Source organism: Plutella xylostella, chromosome 21 (assembly GCF_932276165.1).
Source record: "Plutella xylostella chromosome 21, ilPluXylo3.1, whole genome shotgun sequence".
Lineage (NCBI taxonomy): Eukaryota > Metazoa > Arthropoda > Insecta > Lepidoptera > Plutellidae > Plutella > Plutella xylostella.
The window spans coordinates 4988691-5010834 of NC_064001.1; the positions used below are offsets into that span (position 1 = coordinate 4988691).

Consider the following 22144-nt stretch of genomic DNA (forward strand, 5'->3'; position numbering starts at 1 on the left):
TAATCTGGACAACAACAGTCTATGGAACAACTCTCTCCAAGGGTCGAACATCGAACTTTAATAACTTATCGATGGTCCTCCAAAGTAAAGAAAGGTACATCACTAGCTAATGCACACACTGAAAAATCAAAATTGGTCACATTTTATCGAGCTGTCAGTTCGTCTATACGCTAGTATATACTAAGTCTATGGTTTTGGCGAAATGATACTTTGGCCAAACGCCGTTGGCAATTTGGCCTTATATTTATTTAACTAATCCCTATTTCACTAATAAGTATGTACCTACTGTTACCATAAATTTATAAAGTTTTCTCTGTTTTTAAGTATCGGGGGAAATGATGATGCAAGCTGTACCATAGCATGTATGTTTGTATGGATAGCCCATACTTTTTATCCTACATATAATTGAACAATTAAACTAGCTTACCTGTAAGCGCTGTTCGATTGAAATTATTCCTGTTGTTGTCTCGTCCGAAGATGATGAACTATTTCACTAAGGTAGTATATTTCCCGGTTACCTGAGGGCGTCACATACGTTTAAATCTTAATCTAAAAAAAAAAAACCAATTTTGTACCAACATGAACGCTCCCAAATGTAGCTCCCCGCTCTATTATCTATGGTCTTCATTTAGTTAACAGCCCCATTATTATCTGATTGTTACAACTACCTGGGTGTTGCTATTCATCATTAGCTAACCTCGGGTGGGTGGGACTCATCATCTTCGGACGAGACAACAACAGGAATAATTTCAATCGAACAGCGCTTACAGGTAAGCTAGTTTGATTGTTCAATTATACCTGTTGTTGTCTCGTCCTCGATGATGAACTATTTCACTAAGGTAGATGTTTAAAGACTGTTGTAAAATCAGATTATTTATTAGTTAGGTTTATCAATAATACCTTAACCAATAACAAATTTCTTAAACAAAATAATAATTAAGAAAATACAGCTTCTGCAAAACTTACGTTCCTTACAGGACGGTTATAAAACCTTGCGAAACAACTAGAACTATCAGTCCAACCAGCCGTTCTCCTGATCTCGTCAATCGAGACTCCTCTCTTTAGTGCTGTAGATGTTGACGCGTGACGCGTGCTGTGCGCAGAGAAGGTATTTATGTCTATGCCACTTTCTTGTAGCACAGTCTTGATCCAGCGGCTGATTGTACTGACAGTAACAGGTTTGTAAGGTTTTCTGTAAGATAAAAATAGATTCTTACAATCTTTCCTAATACTTTTAGTCATATTCAAATAATCAATTACAGCACGAGCAGGGCAAATAAACGGCCTATCATTAAAAAAGGGTAACCTAATGAAAGGTTGTAACCTATTAGGTGCTGAAGTTTTAACTAACTTTGCTACTTTAATGTGAACAACATTAGACTCTATCTTAATTAAGTCTATATCAATGGCACAAATGGTTTGGGCCCTATGACCCGTAGCTAAAACTAAAAGAGTAACAGTCTTTTTTGAACACATTTCTAAGTTATCACATGATGCATACACATTTTCTATATACTCTAGGACCTCTGAAACATTCCATGTATAATCATATTTAGGGGCACATGGTCGAAGTCTAAAGAAACCTTTGAATAGTCTCTTAATGTTATGGTCTGTTCCAATATGAGAGCCTAAAAAGAGTGACAGGGCTGATCTCAAAGAGTTCAAACTTCCATAGGACATGCCTTCGTTGAACTTTTTTGTAAAATATTTTATGATTTCTGGAATATTAGCCTTTATTGTACTTATCTGATTTGTATGGCAGTATGTAATCCAATCTTTTATGCAAGGTGAATATTGTTTCAGTGTGTTTTCAGAAATTGAGCAAATCATAACATTCACCGCTTCCTCACTTAATCCTGATGCTAAAAAACTGCACCGGAGAGCAGTCCTGCCATCAATGTTAGGCTCCCATGTAGTGGATGGATTGTCCTGGAATTACAAAGAGTAAGTAGATCTTTATTAGGTTTAAATAACATTGGTTCTTTTGCTAACAGGTTTTTAAACATAGGGTACCATGGCTGGGTAGGCCAGTCTGGTACAACCATAATACCTACACCTTTATCTACTATAACTTTCTCAATACATTTTGAAATCATTGAAAAAGGGGGGAAGGCGTAGAAGAACATATTGGACCAGGGAAACGTAAATGCATCGACTTTGAAAGCATCAGGATCAGGGTGCCATGAAACATACTTTTCGCATTTTGCATTTGTTCGTGAGGCAAAGAGGTCTATGTCCGGCCTGCCAAAGATATTAACAATTGACTTAAAATAGTTATTGCCAAGCTCCCACTCCGTATGACCTATATCTTTGCGTGATTGAAAATCTGCGACCACATTATCTTTAGTATTAATGTAAGAAGCAAAAATCCATATATTGTGTTCCTCACACCACTGCCATATTGATTTGGCAACATTATGTAAATGAGGGTGCTGAACTCCACCTAAACGATTTATGTAGGAAATGGCAGTGGTGTTATCAATTCTTAACAATATCTCACAATCATATAAGTTTTTTGCAAAGCTTTTTAAACCCAAAAAGGCTGCATGAAGTTCTAATGTGTTAATATGGAGTTTTGCCTCTTCTTCGGTCCATGACCCACTGGCCGTTTCACTACCACAACTGGCACCCCATCCCTTTAGAGATGCATCTGTCTCTATCTCCAAGCAATAATTATTTTTTCTTAATGGATTTGTAGCTGACTTTAGATTTGTAAGCCACCAGTCAATGTCATCCTGGCAAACATCTGGTAGAGATATTATAGTTTCAAAATTATCGTTATTAGATAACAATGATAAATATTTTAGTCTTTCTAACTGTTTGGTATACAGCATTCCATACTTAATAGCAGGGCATACTGAAACTAGGGTGCCTAGTACTTGAGCTAGAAATCTAATTGAGAATTTGCCTTTCAGTTTTGAAAGCAAGTCTAAGCATTTGTGTCTTTTTTCTTGGTCAATAGAAATGTTCATACTTTTAGTATTAAAGATAAGACCTAAGAATTTGCACTCTTGTTTAGGTATAATACTACATTTTTTGTAGTTTACTAGGAAACCTAGATTCTCAAATAATTTTAGTATATAATTAACTTGATCCTGACATTCTGAATATGAACTAGCGATAACACAGGTATCATCGAGATACTGAACCAGTCTTATACCTCTTTGTCTGAGAAAACTAAGTATTGGTTTGAAAATTTTTGTGAATACATAGGGCGCTGTACATAGACCAAAAGGTAGGACTTTAAATTGGTATAATTTACCCTCAAAGATAAAACGAAGGTATTTTCTGGAGCAGCTATGTATGTTAACCATATAATATGCGTTTCTTAAATCAATAGTTGATATGAAGTTATCTTTTTGTATTAATTTACATACTGTGCGGTAATCCTCTAGTTTAAAATGATCTGGTAACATGAACTGGTTCAGTTTCTTAAGGTTGAGAATGAAGCGATACTCTCCATTCGATTTCTGTATTAAGAAGATTGGTGAGCAAAATTGAATATCTGCTGGTGTGCAGATTTCAATGGCCTGCATGCTGAGTAAGTCCTGAACTTCCTTTTTCATAAGAGTCATTTCAGCCTGAGTAAAGTTGTTGTTAAGAGGAACTATATTTTGGACGGGATTTCTGAAGAAATCCAAAGAATATCCCGATACCCAAGATAAGATAATGGGATCATCCGTAATGGATTGCCATGTATCAATAAAAAAGGGTAATCTGCCCACCTGGTTGTTTACTTGCGTCCTGATTGATTGTTCTGAGTGGGGTAGCGCCGTTGTTGCAGTGGTGGTCTCGGTTTCTTGGCTTGTGGAGGCTGGTTCATCTTCTTCCCCCCTCTCACATGGTATTCTTTGTACTCGTTGCTCTTGCGTTTGTGCTGAGGAGGGGCCCGCGAGTTTAAAGGCTTCTGATTTTGAATATTTTGCCGGGATGGTTGATTAGTTCTTGTTAAGTCCTGCGCAGATTTCTGCACCGCCTTTGTTGTTCTGATTCTTTCTGTGAGACCATTGCCAAAAAGAAATTCATCTGGACTCCCCTGTAATGAATCTTTCATTTCTTTGTTAACCACACTTTGGATAAGTTTTCTTCTGCCAACTGTTTCAGTATACATAATGTCGCATAATAGTTTAGCAGCTTCATTAATATTTTTGATTCCTTCTACTTTGTCTCCTTTTGTTAAGAAACACTGTAGGCCACAGCCAACAGCTGCTAATGCAGCTGAAATATTCTTTTGCCGTGATTCTATAATAGAATCTCTGTTTTTCGGAGGATCTGTCAAGGCATGTACCAGCTCCGCGTTAAGTTTTGGTGGTATCATTGCTGGCACGTTGCTAAATGCAGCATAATTCTTAATTATTGACACTTTTTCCTCTTTTTTCAGACCTTTAGTGAGGATAGGTGTCCACCTCTGAGCTATCTCAGGATGAATAGCAGGTCCAACCGCTACTTCCTCTTCCACCGTGCCCATAGCCATTAATATATCGTGATCTATACCATTACTTTCATCATTTTGTGTATCTGCATTAGGTGGTGGTGGTGGTGGTGGTGAACATGTCCCTGAAGGGGCGGTTGGCAGGTCATCCGGAGCCATGACCGTTGGTGGGTCATTATTAATCATGACTGTTGGTTGGTCCGTTCTGTGGGCACTTTGTGATCGACTTCTTGGGGACACCTCGTATAAACTGGGTGAACGTGAGCGGCTACGTACGCCTCTTGGAGACATACATGCACTTGGGGATCGGCTAACACTTGTAGATCTGATGACACTTGTAGATCGGCTTCTTAACCTTGATCGTTTTCTTGAGGGTCCTGTACCCAAAAACAAGAAATAAGTATTAGTACCTAAATGTAGGTACATAAACAATATAGAATTATGTTGTCTAGGGGTAGGTATTGACAGGTCAGGAATAGCATGTGATTGCTCAATTATCGAGGGAAAAACGATGTTTTTCAGTTTGTTGTTCGATACTCTACAGTATAGCAACAACTACACAAGCTTGTTTACTGATTGTGTGATTTGCTGAGAAGTAGGAAGTACAGTATATCTACTTTTGTCCGATACTCAAAACTGGTTTAGTATAGCAACAACAGATATATGTACAATGGTGCAAATTATTGTATAGAAGGCGGGCGGACCAAGAAAAAATATGGCTGCGCCTGCGGCCATGATGCTTGGTTTTTACGTTTTACAACAATGAAATAATAACTTGTTCGATACTCCATAAGTATAGCAACAACTATTAAAGTCATTATTGTTTAGAAAACTATGTATTTGTTATTCCGTAGGAGAAGAAATACGCCTAAAAGAATAAAATAATGGTAACCACGCCCATGACTAACCTTTCGATGTTTTATCCTCTAATTTATCAATTTTCCTTCTCAGTTTTCGTAACTGCTTTTCCAAATCGTCTTTTCTTTTGCGTTTTCCCATGATTTTGATGATTTTTCACTGTAAAAAACACTAAATTAATTTTATAACGGGAGCGATAGTGACGCCTCAAGTGACATAAGAAATGAATGAAGACCATAGATAATAGAGCGGGGAGCTACATTTGGGAGCGTTCATGTTGGTACAAAATTGGTTTTTTTTTTTAGATTAAGATTTAAACGTATGTGACGCCCTCAGGTAACCGGGAAATATACTACCTTAGTGAAATAGTTCATCATCGAGGACGAGACAACAACAGGTATAATTAATTTTAAACGCTATGAGCAACGCGCCCCCAACCCAAACCCAATCATTCTTACCTTCAATGTTGTTATACATTCTTCAGATCTCAAAGTTACGTTATTATGTTATAGATATAGTCGAATTTGTATAGGTAGGTACTTGTAATAGTTCCATATTAAAATTATACATTAACGAAGCACGCGCAAAATGCTTAAATTATGTAGAAGCACGTTAACATAAATCCCGTTGCCAGAGAAATTTTGATATCTGGAAATAACAATTTCCCATGTTAATTCGTATTTAATTTGGGATAGTTTGTGACGTCATACGTAGGACTAGATAGTTGGTACCTAGCTATTATAAAATATATATCCTTTTTTTAGGTATATAAGTATAATTACATGTAAGTTTATAGATTTAGTTTGTAGGGACTTATAATATAATAACTAAATCATTATTTTAATTTTTCCTTTAGTATTCTTTAGTACACTTGACCCCTCTATAAACAAAATATCCTTCCACCCTATGGTTGTCTTGAAAAAATCGCTTTAAGCGATAAGACCGCCTTCTTTGTACATATTTGTTAGTATTTAAGTTTTGTAAGTTTATTTTATGTGTGTGTGTACAAATAAAGAATATTCTATCTATCTATCTATCTATTTCATTAAATTCCTATTTTTTTTATTTTACCATAATATCCATTAAGTATAGTGAGGTGGATTTGTTATAGATAGGTACCAACGTCATTTTAATAATATCTTGAATGAATTTGTATTTCTTGCCCGCCGCTGCCATAGGCCATCAATGGCCATATAAATTATAAAACTACTTTATATGAGTTTCACCGATGGACTAAAATAGTCAGGGTAATTCCCAAATTAGAGTACCTTATTATGTAAAAGAAGTGAAAAGGTTAATATGCGTTTGGAGTTGGATTTAATAATAAACCATACCTATAATAAAAGTTAACGTCAAACTTGGAAGATTTAAGAAAGAGGAGCGTTATCTTAAGAGATCTTACATTATAATTATGTAGCTTCACACATATTTGTACGGAACCCTCAATGACCTTTTTAATTATATGTTTTTCTCACTGTCATATATTTAAGGCCATGCATGGGTATACGTACGATAAAGATGTATGGGATCTTCTTCAAAATCAGTAAATATAAAAAGCCTTGAGGCTTGCCAAAATGTTTGATACCTTGTGTGTAGAGACCTAGAGACGATATGACTGTGAAGTCGGAGTGTACAAATAAATAGCGCCACGACTGATTCACACTTCGGGTGAACCCTGAAAAAGAGGCTGGCAGTGTACGGGGCAAAGATTAAATCTCGCCACTCAGCCCCTTTCCTTGGACCCTTTTCCCAAAGACTATTTATACTGTTATGTAATTTTTTCTAGCTGTGGCCTGCAGCTTTACTGTGGCGTCGTCAAAATCAAAATACGTTTTATGAAAGCTTTTTTCATGTCGTATTTTTTAATGAATAATTGATCATATTTTTTACGGGTAATTTAAAAATGATATCTGTATAAACTTATGCAATGAAAATTATTATAATAATTGAATATTACTCGTATTCTCATAATGAATTCTTTTGATTGTACAGTAATAAAACAACTCTTTCTTTTGCAAGATTTAGATAGTTTAATAAAATTTCAAATCAGCCACGCGACTAAGTAGGTACTTACATGAAATTCTTTGAATTCATTTTGTAGGTATCTAAAAAAATACCAATAATAAGAACCATGTTTAAATTGTACTTGTTTATCCAATGTGAAATACCAGGCGGCGCTACAATTGAACTTTTTACAGAAGACGGGAGAAAAATTCATTAGCGTCTGTGTGTTTCTAGACTTTCTAGTAATAGCTATTTACCACTCTACACAATAGACGTCTGCCCGACCTGCAGCATTACTGGGAATACCACTATACAAAGTTGGTATACGCATATATTTATTGGACTACGCTTCAGTAGTCAGAGAGATGAGATGAGAAAAAAGAAGAAAAACCTCTATCGTAGATGGTGCATAGATCTTAGATTAATAATTTAAGAATAAAATTGTGTGTCACAAACAAAATAAAATAAAAACCGGGTTTTGCTATTTATGAAAACGAAAAAAGTTAACGATTTTTCCTGTCATCTGCATACATTATCTGTCAATAGTTTTATGATAGTTTCCATTAGAGGCGCCACTTAGTATGCGAGAAAACGTAAACTTTTAACAAACTATCAAACCTGTACTAGACCTGCTGATCGAATTTTGTTTACTGTCAAACCGTTTTAGGTTAATCCTAATGAAAACTAATTGTACCAATAAATAAAGTCACACATGTTCTAACAATACTAATTCAAAATAAGAGTTCCTTGGTAAAAGTGAGGTGTTATTTTGTTGAGACATTTCTTTTGCGCTGGCACTCCATCTAGTTTGTATATCGTTAATCTAAGATACGCATATATTTATTGGACTACGCTTCGGTAGTCAGATCATGGATGAGATGAGAAAAAGAAGAAAAACGTGTAGTAGATTGTGAATAAATATAATTACGTATGTTAATATAATTAGATAGATAGATAATTCTTTATTGCACACACAAACATAAATTACACAAGGAAATGTACAACATAGACGGTACAAATGGCGGCCTTATTACCAAGAGTAATTTCTTCCAGACTACCTCGGAGGAGAGGAAACTATACAAGAAAAGGGTAAATTAATAAGAAGGTAAAAAATATAATATGATTTTTACTCATTTATACACCCGATTTTAACCGTTTTTCAGGACAACACCAGAGCCGCAGTTAGATATTTACCTATGTATGGGGAAAAATAAACAAGATAAATGAATGTACAAAAATCTGTGAAAAAGTGGAAAGTCAGCAACTGACAAAATAATCTGACTGATCCTTTCACCACGGTGATAAGCCCTATGGGGTCGCTCTATGTCTATGAGGAAAAACTAAGTTACGGAGCGCTGCTGCTCGAACCACCATTCTATGTTATATCGTATTATAATAATAATATGTGGGGACATCTCACACACGGCCATCCGACCCCAAGCTAGGCCGAACCTGTGTTATGGGTGTCGGACAGCTGATATATTTACACAAATACATAGATAGATAGATACTAAATATAAATATCAACAACCAAGACCCGAGAACAAATATCTGTGTTTAAACAAATATCTGCCCCAGCCGGGAATCGAACCCGGGACCATCGGCTATTAAACTTGCCGATTGCACAGCTCTCGTTCTTTAGTTTTTTGTCAGTATAGAGTAACCGTCCTGGTCCAGCAGTAGTGTTTGTGCTCAACACAGTGAAGTTAAGTATATCTATAGTAGGTTTATCCATTTAACTTGCCAATAGCAAGTCGTATTAAAGAGTAATAGTAGTAACGTTATTCTTCAGCCTCTACGGTCTTCCGGGGCAAAAAACACGATAGGTACAAAGATTTAAAAAAAAACTCTTCTTGCTGGATACATTATTTTCCAACTACTAGTAAAACACTAATTTGTAACTTCTGATTTTCACTTTCACCTAATTCTGCGGTAGACCTTCGTCTTATACTCCATATTACAAAACCGCAACGTGTGCCTCCACCCAAGACTCATATGTCTTGAACTTTATAGTATTCCAGTAAGTTAGTTGTACTGATTATGTTTCTTAGACCGACCTAGATGCTTGTGTGTGTGAGTTCGAGAGTCAACAATTAACTCTCGGCTAACTCCAAAATTGCATACAAAATTTGAACATACGGTTAATTGCCTAACTTGATCTTCACTGGCTCCAGTTTCTTAATAATAGTTATGAACTGTTTGTAATCAAAAATTCTTCAGAAAGTGCTATTCTATACAATTGATTTATATGCAGATTTCGTGCTCAGACTAATTTAGGTAACCTACATAGATAAACTCGTCTAATAAACGTTCAATAAAATTAATCACATCGCCATGTTTCAATAAAATCGCAATGACGTCTACCGTAGATAAAGCCGCCATGCCACGGGGGCTGATGTGAACGCAATACCACATTGAGCTGCGACCTTTGCGAATGGTTTATTTAATTAGGAAGAAGTCTCTTCCGTACCACTTTTCAAGTACTTACACAAATGGGCTATTCAATTAGGGAAGTAAGTTGGAAGAAAAGCTGTCGAAAAGGCTTAATGGTCCTTTCTCGTTAATCTTGCTATAATGCCCATAGGATTCTCTTACCCTTTCAGTAACACACTTTCTTTACGTTGAAAGGGTTAATGAGTTAAGATAAATAATGCGTTCATTTGTAAAATGTTTACTTACTTACTCCGCTGGCTCAGCGACCCAAAGTGAGTCTTGGCCTCCGATACAAGAGATCGCCACTTCTGACGGTCCAGTGCAGTCTCCCGCCAGTCAACGACTTGTAGCTCGCGCAGGTCCGCCTCCACCGCGTCACTCCAGCGGTACCTGGGCCGGCCCACCGGTCGGCGCCCCGTCGGACGGCCCATGTAGGCTCTTTTTGCGCTACGATCTTCTCCCATTCTCTGGAGATGGCCTAGCCAGCGAAGTCTGTGGGCTTGTAAAATGTTTAGTATATTATATATTTATGTAAGTTGAGCTTTAAAAAGCTTTTGTGTTTGTTTATGAAGTCAAAATTAATGCTTAATAGGTCTCAGTATCAGTATTTGCTACAAGACACCATGAGTTCATCAAAGTGCCAAGTTTTCTCTGTCGTTTACAAATTAATATTATTATGTAGTATCTCATAACAAAATTATTATTCTGTAAGCGTATTCAGGAAGTTATGAGAAATGCGCATATTTTTAATGAATTAATTTGCAAAGATAAGAGATGAAAGGACTGGTTTCTGAGTCCTCTGACAGACCGACATGGTGGCAACTATACTACACTGAGAAGAGCTCTTAAAAGTAGAAGAAAAAAAGATTATTTACTCTGTGTATATAGAAACGGTAGATTACGTATCAAACTCTCTATAAGTATCGCGAAAATCAATGCCGGCCCGGTTTCACATTTATCCGTGTGCAACTTATGGTGTGTGCGTGTGTGTTTGTAGTGAACAAGCGGGCATGCTTAAAGAATAGTATGACTTTATTGGTCACCACAATATAAAACAAAAAATAACTTATAAACATGAACAATAGGGCCTTATCGCTAAGAGTGATCTCTTACAGGTAACCCAGAATATCCTAAATCCTAATCCTTATCCTAACTAATATTATAAATGCGAAATTAACTGTGTCTGTCTGTCTGTTACTCTTTCACGCCTACTGAACGGGTTTGAATGAAATTTGTATACCAAATTTCATTTATAGATATGGTCTAGAGTTCTAGACCCTGAGAAAGAACATAGGCTACTTTTTATTCCGAAATTCTCACGGGAAAACTTTTTTAAGGCGAAGTGAAACTCGCGGCAATAGCTAGTTAATTAATAAAAAGTAAAGACATTAGAGGGCGTTAGCGTATACAATGGATGTAGCTGTCTGATCTAGCTGTTACCGCGAGCTTCGCTTCACCCTAGAACGTTGTCCCGTAGGAATTCCGGGATAAAAAGTAGCCTATGTGTTAATCCAAGGTGTCAACTAACTTCATTTCATTAAAATCGGTTCAGCCGTTTTGATGTGAATAAGTAACAAACATACACACTTACATACTTTCGCCTTTATAAAATTAGTCTAACATGTCTAACCAGGGAATTCATGCGGACCAATTCTAGTAGGTAGAAGTAGGAATTTCTAGTGGATCCTTTGTACAAAATATGTACATATCCCCCTAAGCCTCAGCTAGCCTAGCCCCTAGTGTAAATTGGAGCAGCAAGCCTGAATGTTGCAAAAGCTCAGATAGGCGCTCAGTATCCCGATCACCAGTGTTGTCGACTTAAGTCGAAAGTCCCTCGAATTTGTATGCGTTTTAGTTTCTAACGCTACCGACAGGGGCGCTGATCAATATGTTATACAAATGAGCCGTTTTCCTTGACAGCTGTCAGTTGAGCTTTTGGGTAAGCCGATAGATGGCGTGAAAACGCAGTGTACCAACTGTCAAAAAATACATAGAGAGCAAAGAGTACTAAACTCAGAATAAGAACTCACTAGTTGTGATTAAATTTCGGGTGGTAGCGCGAGCCATCCTTCCGAGGCTCAGACTGCATGTGGCTTGGGATAGTGCTAAGTATTCTGTGAATAGTTCTACCCGCGCCGTCACGTAGTGTTCTTTTCTCTATGCGCGCCGTTTGAACGGGTGCTGCGTGCGAGAACTGATTTTCTATTTTATTTATTGTATGATCCTAAATAAGATCCCAAAGAAATACTTACCTCTGAACCAAGACGGCTTTCCGTCCAGTTAGTTTGGCATTCCGTTTTCGTAACTCTATCTTCAGATTGGCAAGGGACCATGATCCATAGTTCTTAGGCATTATTACAGTATAGCAGTCACTATCACAAGAGTCACTATCTCAAGTGCACTAACTCTACAGTATCAAGGGAGGAGGAGCAGATAGCTCAACTACAACTCAATTAATACAGGAGAAACACAAGGAAACTGAGAAAACTTGAAAAGAACGGCTGTACGCACAATCGCACTGAACGCTGAAGCAACAGTGACATCGACATCATAGAGAAAATAATACTACAATAGACCAGAACGTAGACCTACCTACGTCACTTTCACATTTCGTTAGCCTCACAGAATAACATATTGTGATCTGAGTGTGTTCTGAGGGTTTGAAAGTTGGTACAACCCCAGACAACGCCATCTATTTCTCCAAAAAGGAACTTTTTTTTTTTTTTAACAAACGCCTCATTGCTATAGAATATCGAATTACGCTAGCGACTTAAGTTGATACGAGTAGAACTTGTGATATGCCTACTGTTATGTAGGTCCAAGAATAGATCATCTAGTTTCTGTAGTAAATAATCAGAGGCTAGAGGTACATTATTAATATCTGTAGATGATCAAAACAGACACTCATATTTTTTTCGACTTTTAAGCTTAAACCGTAAAATGCTTATGGGGTCGTTATACTTTTTACGACTAAGATTTGAAACTATTATTAACGACCACGTTGCGATGATAATGTGATGTTATCACGATATTATTGATCCCTTGGCCTTCTTGTACGGTATCGAAAGGCGTGCCAAACTGCCAAAAGTGATTTTTATTTGAAACATGTGTGTAACCGATATTATTCTGAGAACACCATAATTTCATTTTGACACATTTCTCCTCGCAGTTTCGTATATAGTGCCACAATCTTATCTGTTCCGGTGGCGACGTCGCTGTCATGGAATCCAGTGATGCCATCTATTAAATTTTGCCTATTTCTGGTTTAAACGACAATGCATTTCTGCTATTACCTATTGTTATAATTTTAAACCAGAAATAGGCAAAATTTAATACATTCGTAAGTATAGATAAATCAAAATATAGGGTCGATAGTAAATGAAAGTGGATATAATAATATCAAACGACATGTGTTGTATGGAAAATTTGTCCACGGCGAAAAGAAATAAAATTAGTTCTGATTATGTTCTGCTTCTGATATAGGAGATTAAATAAAATAAAATAAATATAAATAATTTAGATTAAATCTAGATTACAATGGTATAGGTAATATATGTGGGTCGTGAGAATAACGAGATAGATAGACTTAAAAAAACTATTAATTAAGTATTATTTTTGAACACTTTATTTTACATTTTCTAAAGTAACAAGAAACAAAAGCATACAATTAAAAGAAATTCAGACAGTGTGCAAAGGCTAATTCATCATCATCATCATCATCATCTCGACCCATCACGTCCCCACTGCTGGGGCACGGGTCTCCTTCCAAAGGCTAATTGCTAAAAAGCAATTTCTTTCAGCCAACTCTTGATAAGTTGGGAAAACAATGACATGTCATAAATCATCATTATTTCGTCTAAAATCGCTGCAGGTGCGCGAAATTCTTCTTGGTATATTGCCTAAGATTTAAAGTATCATGTCACGTCCTCACACCTGTAACCAAAGAAAAATAAAGATTATATACTTTTCATCACGAGTACCACGACCCATCCCGTCCCCACTGCTGGGGCACGGGCCACTCGGGAAAATATTTCATAAAATTACATGGAGTATAATTGGGTAAAATTATTCGTCATATTTGGCAACACTAACCTGTAGCCGCTGCAACTCGTTCTTCCAATTTTTCAAACGGAATTAAAGGCGCCTGAATACGTTATTCTTCCTGCATAAAGCCAATATATATAGTACTACTTTTCTTGCATCACATTACAGCGTTTTTGGCAGTATTTCACCCAGAAAATCACAAAACAAATTAAATAACGTAGCGTCAGCTTATTCGCAGAAATTGACAACTCAAATAACGCACAGAGTATGAAATGACGTTTGACAATGACGTCTCGTTGTTGCACATTTTGACCACCGGAACAGATAAGATTGTGGCACTATAATTTATCTTGAATTCATAATTGTTCAATCGCTGTCAGAGGCTCTGGCAACGACCTCTATTAGGCTTATTTGTAACTAATTGGTATTGATATCTATCGTCTGTGTTATCTATTTAGTAGCATATCTATGGCATATTTAGGGCCATAAACCTCTACAGAGGGTGTAATTCATATTTGGAATAGTCAGGTTTCTAATAAGCTGTGTCAATGAAATATATGATTCATTCATAACTGGGACACCGTTGTTTCTATACCGCCGGACAATCTTGGGATTTTTCATGGTCCTGCGAGCCGGATAAAGCTACCTATGGTGCTGGTAATAAAGCTATCGTCGGCTAAAAAGTTTGTGGTGGCGGGACAGTCGACGGGCAAGACAGGTTTAGTGTCTTGTGCAGTGAGTGAGTACATTAATTTCATTGTTCTGAGTGGAGGCCGATCGGGTGAATGGTATATTCTAGAGAGTCAGACAATTTGGAACCTTAAAGTCAAGACAAGAAAAAACTTAGAAAATTTACCCTTTAGTCTATGGACTTCTTTGTTTACATATTTTCGCTTTGTTTACATTGTTGACTTGTCAAGAGTTTGTTATTTCAGTTTGACATTGACATTTGGATTCGAACATAAACAAACTTTTCAAAATTTAATCATCGATTTGGCATAGACTATTGTAATTTCAAAATGGAAACTTACATTAAAACTCAAACTGACACTCAGAATAATATTTCAAGAAGTAGAGTCAACTATAAAAAGGCGCCCAAAGAGCGGCGTACTGCGGCTTATGTAGAGGCTAGGTTGGATAACTTAGAAAAAGATTGGACATTGTTCTATAATACGCATAGGCAAATGATAACCGAGGTAGATGCTAAAATGTTAGATGCGTCTACTTATATGAAAGGCAATGTGTATGAATCAACTGAAGAGATTTATATCGAATATAAGTCTGAGTTAAAGGGAGAGTTGAGTAGATTGCAAAGGTTGATTCAGACACCTGCGCCTTCGGGGTCGGGGAAGCAGAGCGATAGTAGTAGTAACATAAGATTGCCTAAGATATCCATACCTACCAACCTTTTCTGGCAAATATGATGAGTGGGTTACCTTCAGAGATCTCTTTGACTCGTTAATCCGAACAAACGATCCCTTAGACGAAGTTCAGAAACTACACTACTTAAAGGGCTACCTTGTAGGTGAAGCGGAGCAGTTAGTCAGACACATCCCTATAAGTAGAGACAACTTTGAAGTTTGTTGGAAACAATTAGAGTCGCGGTACAATAATAAAAAATATTTGACAAATTGTGTACTTAAAAGGATGTTTAGTCAGAAACCTCTTCAAGGTGAATCGGCTGGTGCAATCAAGGAGTTGCTAGATACAACAAATGAATGTCTTCATGCACTGTCTAGTTTAGGTGTTGATATGAAGTCGTGGGACATAATTGTAATCTATGTAATCTCTTTAAAACTGGATCCAGAGTCGAGAAAGTTATGGGAAGCTAGGACCAGCGATTCATCATCAGAACTCCCAGAGTTAGTTAATTTCAAAGAGTTTCTTGAGCAACGATTTAGATCTCTAGAGTTTTTAGATGGTAAAGGTAATGTAAAGGTAACTCAGCCCAATCACAGTAATCATATAAAGTCACTGCACACAACTGAAAGTTCTTCAGTAACCTGTAAATATTGTTCAGATGCCCACAAAATTGCTAATTGTAAAAGTTTTGGTAAGGAGGATGTAGAGACGCGGCGTGAGTTTGTCCGAAGCAGCAAGCTTTGTTTCAATTGTCTAGCACCGAACCACACCGTGTACCTTTGTAGGGTGATCACACGATGCCGAGTGTGTCACAAAAAGCACCATTCTCTCTTACATACACAAAAAATTCCCGTAAGGTTGTCCGGGAACAAAGTCGAGGAAGGAGTTACGCCCTTCAATTCACCAACTGTCCCAGGTGAATCAAATAAGGTTGTTTCCTGTTCCACTAGTATGCAGAGTCAGGTTCTCCTAGCTACTGCTTTAGTGCAGGTCGAGTCTTCAGCAGGAAACAAAGTGCTTCGCAGTCTGTTAGATCAGGGTTCCCAAGCCTCTTTCATAACCGAAGCTGCCGTGCAGCGCCTGCGGTTACAAAGAGTGCCCCACAAATGTGTTGTCTCAGGTGTCGGTAGTGACAAGAAGCCTTCATGTGCTTCTAAGTATGTCGTAGAAATACAAATTCAATCACTACACGACCCTGTTTGTATAGTTAAGGTCAAGGCACACGTTTTGAGAGAACTTACAAGTTCTATTCCTGATCAACAAGTGAAGCTTCAATGGTGGTCAGAGTTATTTCAGGTAAAGTTAGCAGATCCTACATTCGCAACCCCCAGCAAGATTGACTTGTTGTTAGGGGCAGAGGTTTGTGGCCAAATTATAGTCGATGGTTTAATCAGGGGCCCTCCGGGTACCCCATTGGCCCAAAACACAAAACTTGGTTGGATACTTTTCGGCCAAGTCACCAACGAATGCAAGGACAACAAGCTCTGTTCCATCACAAGTGTTGTTAATAATCACGCAAAGATATCTGAGGATGATTTTCAAGGATTTTGGCAATTTCAGTCACAGCATTCTCAGATAGTCGAAGAAAAAGAAAAGGTAGAGGTAGAGCTAGAGCGCGAGCAGATGGGTACAGAAACTGCTGTCAGTGGTGATGTACTGGCTGGCTGTCAATCTGTAGAACAAGGTTTCGAAATTGGACGTAGTTACGCAGAAAGGACTCAACCCACACAAACCTAGTTCTGAGATATAGACGTTTTAAGTTCTAATCGGTATTCTTCAGCAATGAAAAGCATCTTATATGTGAAAATTATCTTAAATTATGCATATTTATTGTTATTTTACTATTGCAAATCATGGTGTAGCTATAACGAATATTTATTGAGTTATTAATGAAAATATGCACTTGGATCCTTTCTCCTAAATTGCTTTTTCTATGCAAGCAGGGAAATTCAACGTTTCGCAGAAAGGATCCAGCCAAATATTTATTTTTATAAAATATTTTTTTTAATAACAATATGGTTATTATAGTAAAATATTTATATTGTAGACACAAGACATTACTTTTTTACACAAAATAAAAATTATATATCAAAAGTAAACCTATTATTAAATATTTTATATTGAAATGTAATCGGAAACAACATTTCACATCTATATAAAAATCTAACCGAAACTGTATTCTCAAGCGCAAAACTCTGGATCAACTTAACCGATTTTGATATTTTTTTTACAAAATAGAAGCCTACGTTTTTAGTGAGTATCTACGACCCATTTGTATCCCATAATTTTCAGGATAAAGCATTTTGACTGAAAGCAAACCTCATAGAAAAAAGTTGGGCATGAATAAAATTATAACCGGAAATGTGTTCCCAAGAGCAAAACTCTGGATCAACTTAACCGATTTTGATATATTTTTTTACGAAATGGAAGCCCACTTTTTTTGTAAGTGTCTACGACCCGTATTTATCCCATAATTTTCAGGATAAAGCAATATGAACATAAGCAAACCTCAAAGGATAAAGTTGGACATAAATAAAATTCTCTTTTACTCTAACTTCACTTCATCATCTTCGGTATATTGCAACTATCCTCCTTTTTATGGCTCCGTAGGATATCCGTCGTTCCCTGTATCCACTTATCAGCGATCGTATGGTCTGTATCACTTCGACTTTACTTTGGGGTTGGATATTAAAATTTATAATACTCTGTCCCAGTTTGGGTTAGTGGACCCCAGTGGACCCCAACATAAGCAAGCTTGTGCTGACAGAGTTGACGGGTAATTGGGCAACCCGACTGTCAGATGTTTTCAAGCCGCCCGAAGGTCTCTGACTAGGCTTGACGACTGCTATCGATTTTATTATAATCATAATGATAACGATTATGCTTCTTGATATACATCAAGATCTGGATATACAAGATGCTCCTGGTTTATTGAATCTGCATCCAACTCCTCAGATGCAGACTGGTTTAGATGTTTAAAAACTTCGGCAATGTGGTCATACCATCTTACAAGTCGGTATTCCATAGTAACAAGGAGATATCCTGGGGTTTGTTGCAAAGTTTATTTGATTCTTTCTATAGATCCTTCATGGCAGCCGCTGTTTGTTTTCTCCAAGATATAGAATCAAACTAACAGCGTTGGTCCTTTTTTAAAATTACGTTTGATATTTTGTTCACAAAGAAAATACTCGTACGCAACTCGTGCTTCTTTAGTCTAGTTCGATGTTAAGTCTTCCTTGGAGAGTTGATCATATGCCATGTTCCTTTCTTAGTGTTCCTTGTGCCTTATTATTTCTTCGCAACTATTTTAAAACATGTCTTTAATGCCAGTGCAGTTATCTTTGATTGAGGCGCGTCGCCCACACTTAGTAGGTTGATGGTATTTGTTGTGGATCTTGATACTAAGTTATCTTCTGACTTCTGATTCCTGCAGCTTATTTACAGCGACATCTTTGGCAGATCTTGTGGCCTGCTTCTGAGCTCCCGCTATCGTCAAGCAGATTTTTCCATCGACTAAGTGGTGATCACTCTTGACTTTGGCAACCCTTCTTAAGTATTTCTAACATCTAGAAGTGAATGTCTTCATTTTCGAATAATCAAAATGTGGTCGATTTGGTTCCCGGTCTGACAGTCGTGTGAGAACCAAGTCACCTTGTGACATTCCTTTGGAGTTACCACCACCGAAAATTAGCCATTAACAATCCTTAGGCATCGTCGCTCGCTTATCAAATCGGGCGTAACTTTTATGAATCTGTAGAGCGATCCGGAAAAAACGCAGCACATTCTATTCGATAGTCTATTCGAAAGTGCTGTCAACCTGTCAACAACAAAATGGCGGTGTATAGATTTGCGAAAGTTTGACAGCTATCATTCCATAGGTCATTGTCAGAATAATATTATGTACTCTGTGGTCATTCTTTTCGAAACTCATTCGAAAGGTAAAAAGTGTTCGAAAGTGCTGTCAAGTTGACAATAGTCGCACTCGCATTCGATTCTATTCGTTAGCTCGAATTTTCGTGATACGGGTACTGATAGATGTTTGAGAGTCGAGCGACGCTGCTTATGGATTGTTAATTGCTAATGTGACTTGCCCACACTAACATACGGTGCCGATACATGGACGATGACCAACGAAACTGTGCACCGAATCAGAGTTCCACAAAGAGCTATAGAGCGAGCCATGTTAAGTATTTCGCTTAGACGTATTCCTAACGTGGTGATCCGTCAAAAGAGGAAAGTGTTCAACGTCGGTATGCGGGTCGCCGAACTGAAATGGGAGTGGCAGGATACTTGGCTCGTGGGGGGACGGAAGGTGGAAAAATGCGGTGACAGAATAGTGGCCAAGAGACGGAACAAAAACAGTTTGAATCCTTTCTGCCAAATAAAATTTGAACTGTTTTATTAAAAATTATATTCTATGAAACAACTCAGACAGTTTGAGTCCTTTCTGCTAAATACAAATTGACTTCTTTCAATCAATAAGTATTTCGCTAAAACGACTCAAGACGGTTTGAGTCCTTTCTGCTAAATACAAATTGTCTTTTTTCGATGAATAAGTATTTCTCTAAAACGACTCAGACGGGTTGAGTCCTTTCTGCTAAATACAAATTGTCTTTTTTTAATGAATATGTATTTCTCTAAAACGACTCAGAGCGCTTGAGTCTTTTATGAAAAACTAAATTTTTCATGGTTCCATAGGAAATGCGTTTCTTTAAAAGGACTCAAACAGTTTGAGTCCTTTATGTGAAACTAAAAAATGTGTGTTTCATACAATGTGGGTTGGTCCCCCACATCAAAAAAGTATGTTGTAGTTGGTTTTTTACTGTGTTTGTTTTCTTGACAGGTAGACCCTACATTAAATAGCATGTTCTAGTATATAACTCAATTTTGACCAAGTTGTGGATTGAGGCCTTTCTGCGTAACTACGTCCAATTCACAAACAGATGACAGATCTATTGCAAACAGTTTTTGAAGCATTTGTCGCAGCAGTGGAGTTTCGCATCGTAGATGCAAGGGGGGAGGAAGATCACGTGAACTTAGTAGCTGCTCAGACAGTAGCCTCAATCAAACAGATCTTCGTACCTCATGTTGAGTCGTATGGAGTAGTGTTGTTATCCAATCTGTTGATTGATATTGCAGCAGAGTTGAGTACCCCCGAACAGGTAGCAGAAGCTGATTTAGAGTTGAAGTCAAATGCAACAGCTATTGTTACTTATTGTGTAGAGTCAAAGAACACAGGAAACCCCCCCCCGCCCGGACAGCGCAAGTGAGTGGACGTGTTATTTGCTGCGAATCGTTGTAAAACTTTAAATAATATCTCGCAAAAATCGTTCTATTCAGTGACTTGTCCAATATATCGTGAACCTCGTTAACATACAAGTGTCATCTGTACGAGTGTCAGTGTATCTGGTCACTATAAGGCGCAGGGTGCGACCACTATAATAGTGAACTTGGTAAAATGTCTTCAGCTAAGTGCCTGTCTCCTAAGTACGGGTCAGATTCCGACTTAGTAATTACTAAGGATAAGGACGCGCCTTGTAGGGAAGCCATATTAACGAGACAAAAACGTAAGCGTGCGGATGATGACATTTCGACGCTTATATCCAGCGAACTCAAGACGTTCAAAACCGAGATACTAGAAATGCTTCAAACTTGGAGATCGGAGGATGAAGGAAAGCATAAGAAGTGGGAGAGTACTCTGAGTGAAATTAAAAGCACTACTCAGGATTTAGAGAAAGCCATGAACTTTATATCAACTGTACATGATGAAATGTGTATAAGATTGAATAATATTGAACAGAAAACTAAGGTGCAGGATGAAGTCATATCGGCTCTAAAAAACGAAGTGGAGCATCTGCAGCGAGAATCCCGGAAGTCAGTCCTAGAGATCCGTAACGTACCTGTGGAACCAAACGAAAACAAGACTACGCTTGGCACTGCTGTCATCGCTTTATGTAAAACTATAAAGTCTGATGTATCTGCTTCGGAAATTAAAGGCATCCATAGAATTCCTGGCAAACGGGACACTGTCAAACCTCTAATAGTTGAACTCACTACAAAGGAGTCGAAGTTGAGCATTCTTACCGCAGCTAAGAATTATAACAAGAGCAACAAGTCCGTGAAGCTCAATGCTTCTCATATGGGCCTCAAGCAGACTACCCCTATTTATGTGTCTGACCACCTGACGCCTCTTGCAAATCGACTGTTCTTCCTGGCACGTGATCTGGTCAAATCTCAGCTGTTCAAGTATTGCTGGACTACCAATGGCAAGATTTTTGTAAAAAAGAATGATGAAGCTAGCGCAGTACTGATACAGAGCGAATCGCAAATCACTCAACTGAAATCCGCCTGACTAGGTAACATGTATTTTTTGTGTATTTCTCTTTTGTTCTTGGTCAGAGATTATTTGTTCGGACTCATTCTCCACATTAGTCCATTACTTAATATCATAGTTATAAGAAAGTCTCTATATCAATTAAATTTTGGTATAATCTTTGTAATCTCATTAATTTTAAATGTTTTTGGAAAGCTTAAGGTATCAGCATGCTCGTCAATGATATGTAGGGTTATTATGTTCAATAGATCAACCACCAATGTTTTTGACCACCATTTCAGGATTTATCTTCAATAGTCTTGAGGAAATTGTAGTCGACATTGATACTAATGTCAATGTTGGTGACTCATTTTTAGTAAATAATGTTGAAAGTTGCCGTCAATATCTCACTGATCCTGAGAAAAAAATCAACATAATTTGTCAAAACATTCGCAGTATTGACTGCAATTTCGATGATTTTACAGTGCTCGTCAACAGATCTAAAATAGATTTTGATCTTATTTTTCTAACTGAATGCTGGCTACAACATTTACAAAATATACCTGTCTTACCAAATTTCACTGCTTACACCACGCAGAACCACATAAACCAAAATAGTGGTGTTGTAGTTTATGCACGTAACTCTCTTAATGTTAATATTGTTGAACCAAAAATTGATGACGCGGATAGCCTCATTG

General features: G+C 37.5%; 2 protein-coding genes across 3 annotated transcripts; one reads left to right on the forward strand and one right to left on the reverse strand.

Annotated features, from left to right (window-relative positions):
- Positions 1-432: 432 nt before the first annotated feature.
- On the reverse strand, positions 433-5472 carry LOC105384331. 2 transcript variants are annotated; one of them, XR_007267555.1, is made up of 4 exons: positions 5341-5472; positions 3726-4809; positions 967-1929; positions 433-518 (listed from the first exon to the last, which is right to left on the reverse strand). XR_007267555.1 is itself a non-coding variant. In XM_048628793.1 (3 exons), exons 1-2 carry the CDS (start codon positions 5429-5431, stop codon positions 3734-3736), a joined length of 1167 nt encoding a protein of 388 aa, XP_048484750.1. In that variant the 5' UTR covers positions 5432-5472; the 3' UTR covers positions 801-1929; positions 3726-3733. The 2 variants fall into 2 exon arrangements, 1 of the variants encoding a protein (XP_048484750.1); XM_048628793.1 differs by lacking the exon at positions 433-518 and having other exon boundaries at positions 801-1929.
- Positions 5473-20591: 15119 nt separating this feature from the next.
- On the forward strand, positions 20592-21485 carry LOC125490197. The gene has a single exon (XM_048628665.1). The coding sequence runs from the start codon at positions 20592-20594 to the stop codon at positions 21483-21485; it is 894 nt and encodes a 297-aa protein (XP_048484622.1).
- The last annotated feature ends 659 nt before the right edge of the window (positions 21486-22144 follow it).

Coding starts and splice junctions, on each gene's coding strand:
- LOC105384331 (XM_048628793.1), bottom strand. CDS start 5,431: ATGGGAAAACGCAAAAGAAAAGACGATTTGGAAAAGCAGTTACGAAAA. Junction 4,810..5,340: donor AGAGGATAAAACATCGAAAG/GTTAGTCATGGG, acceptor TTTTGGGTACAG/GACCCTCAAGAAAACGATCA.
- LOC125490197 (XM_048628665.1), top strand. CDS start 20,592: ATGTCTTCAGCTAAGTGCCTGTCTCCTAAGTACGGGTCAGATTCCGAC.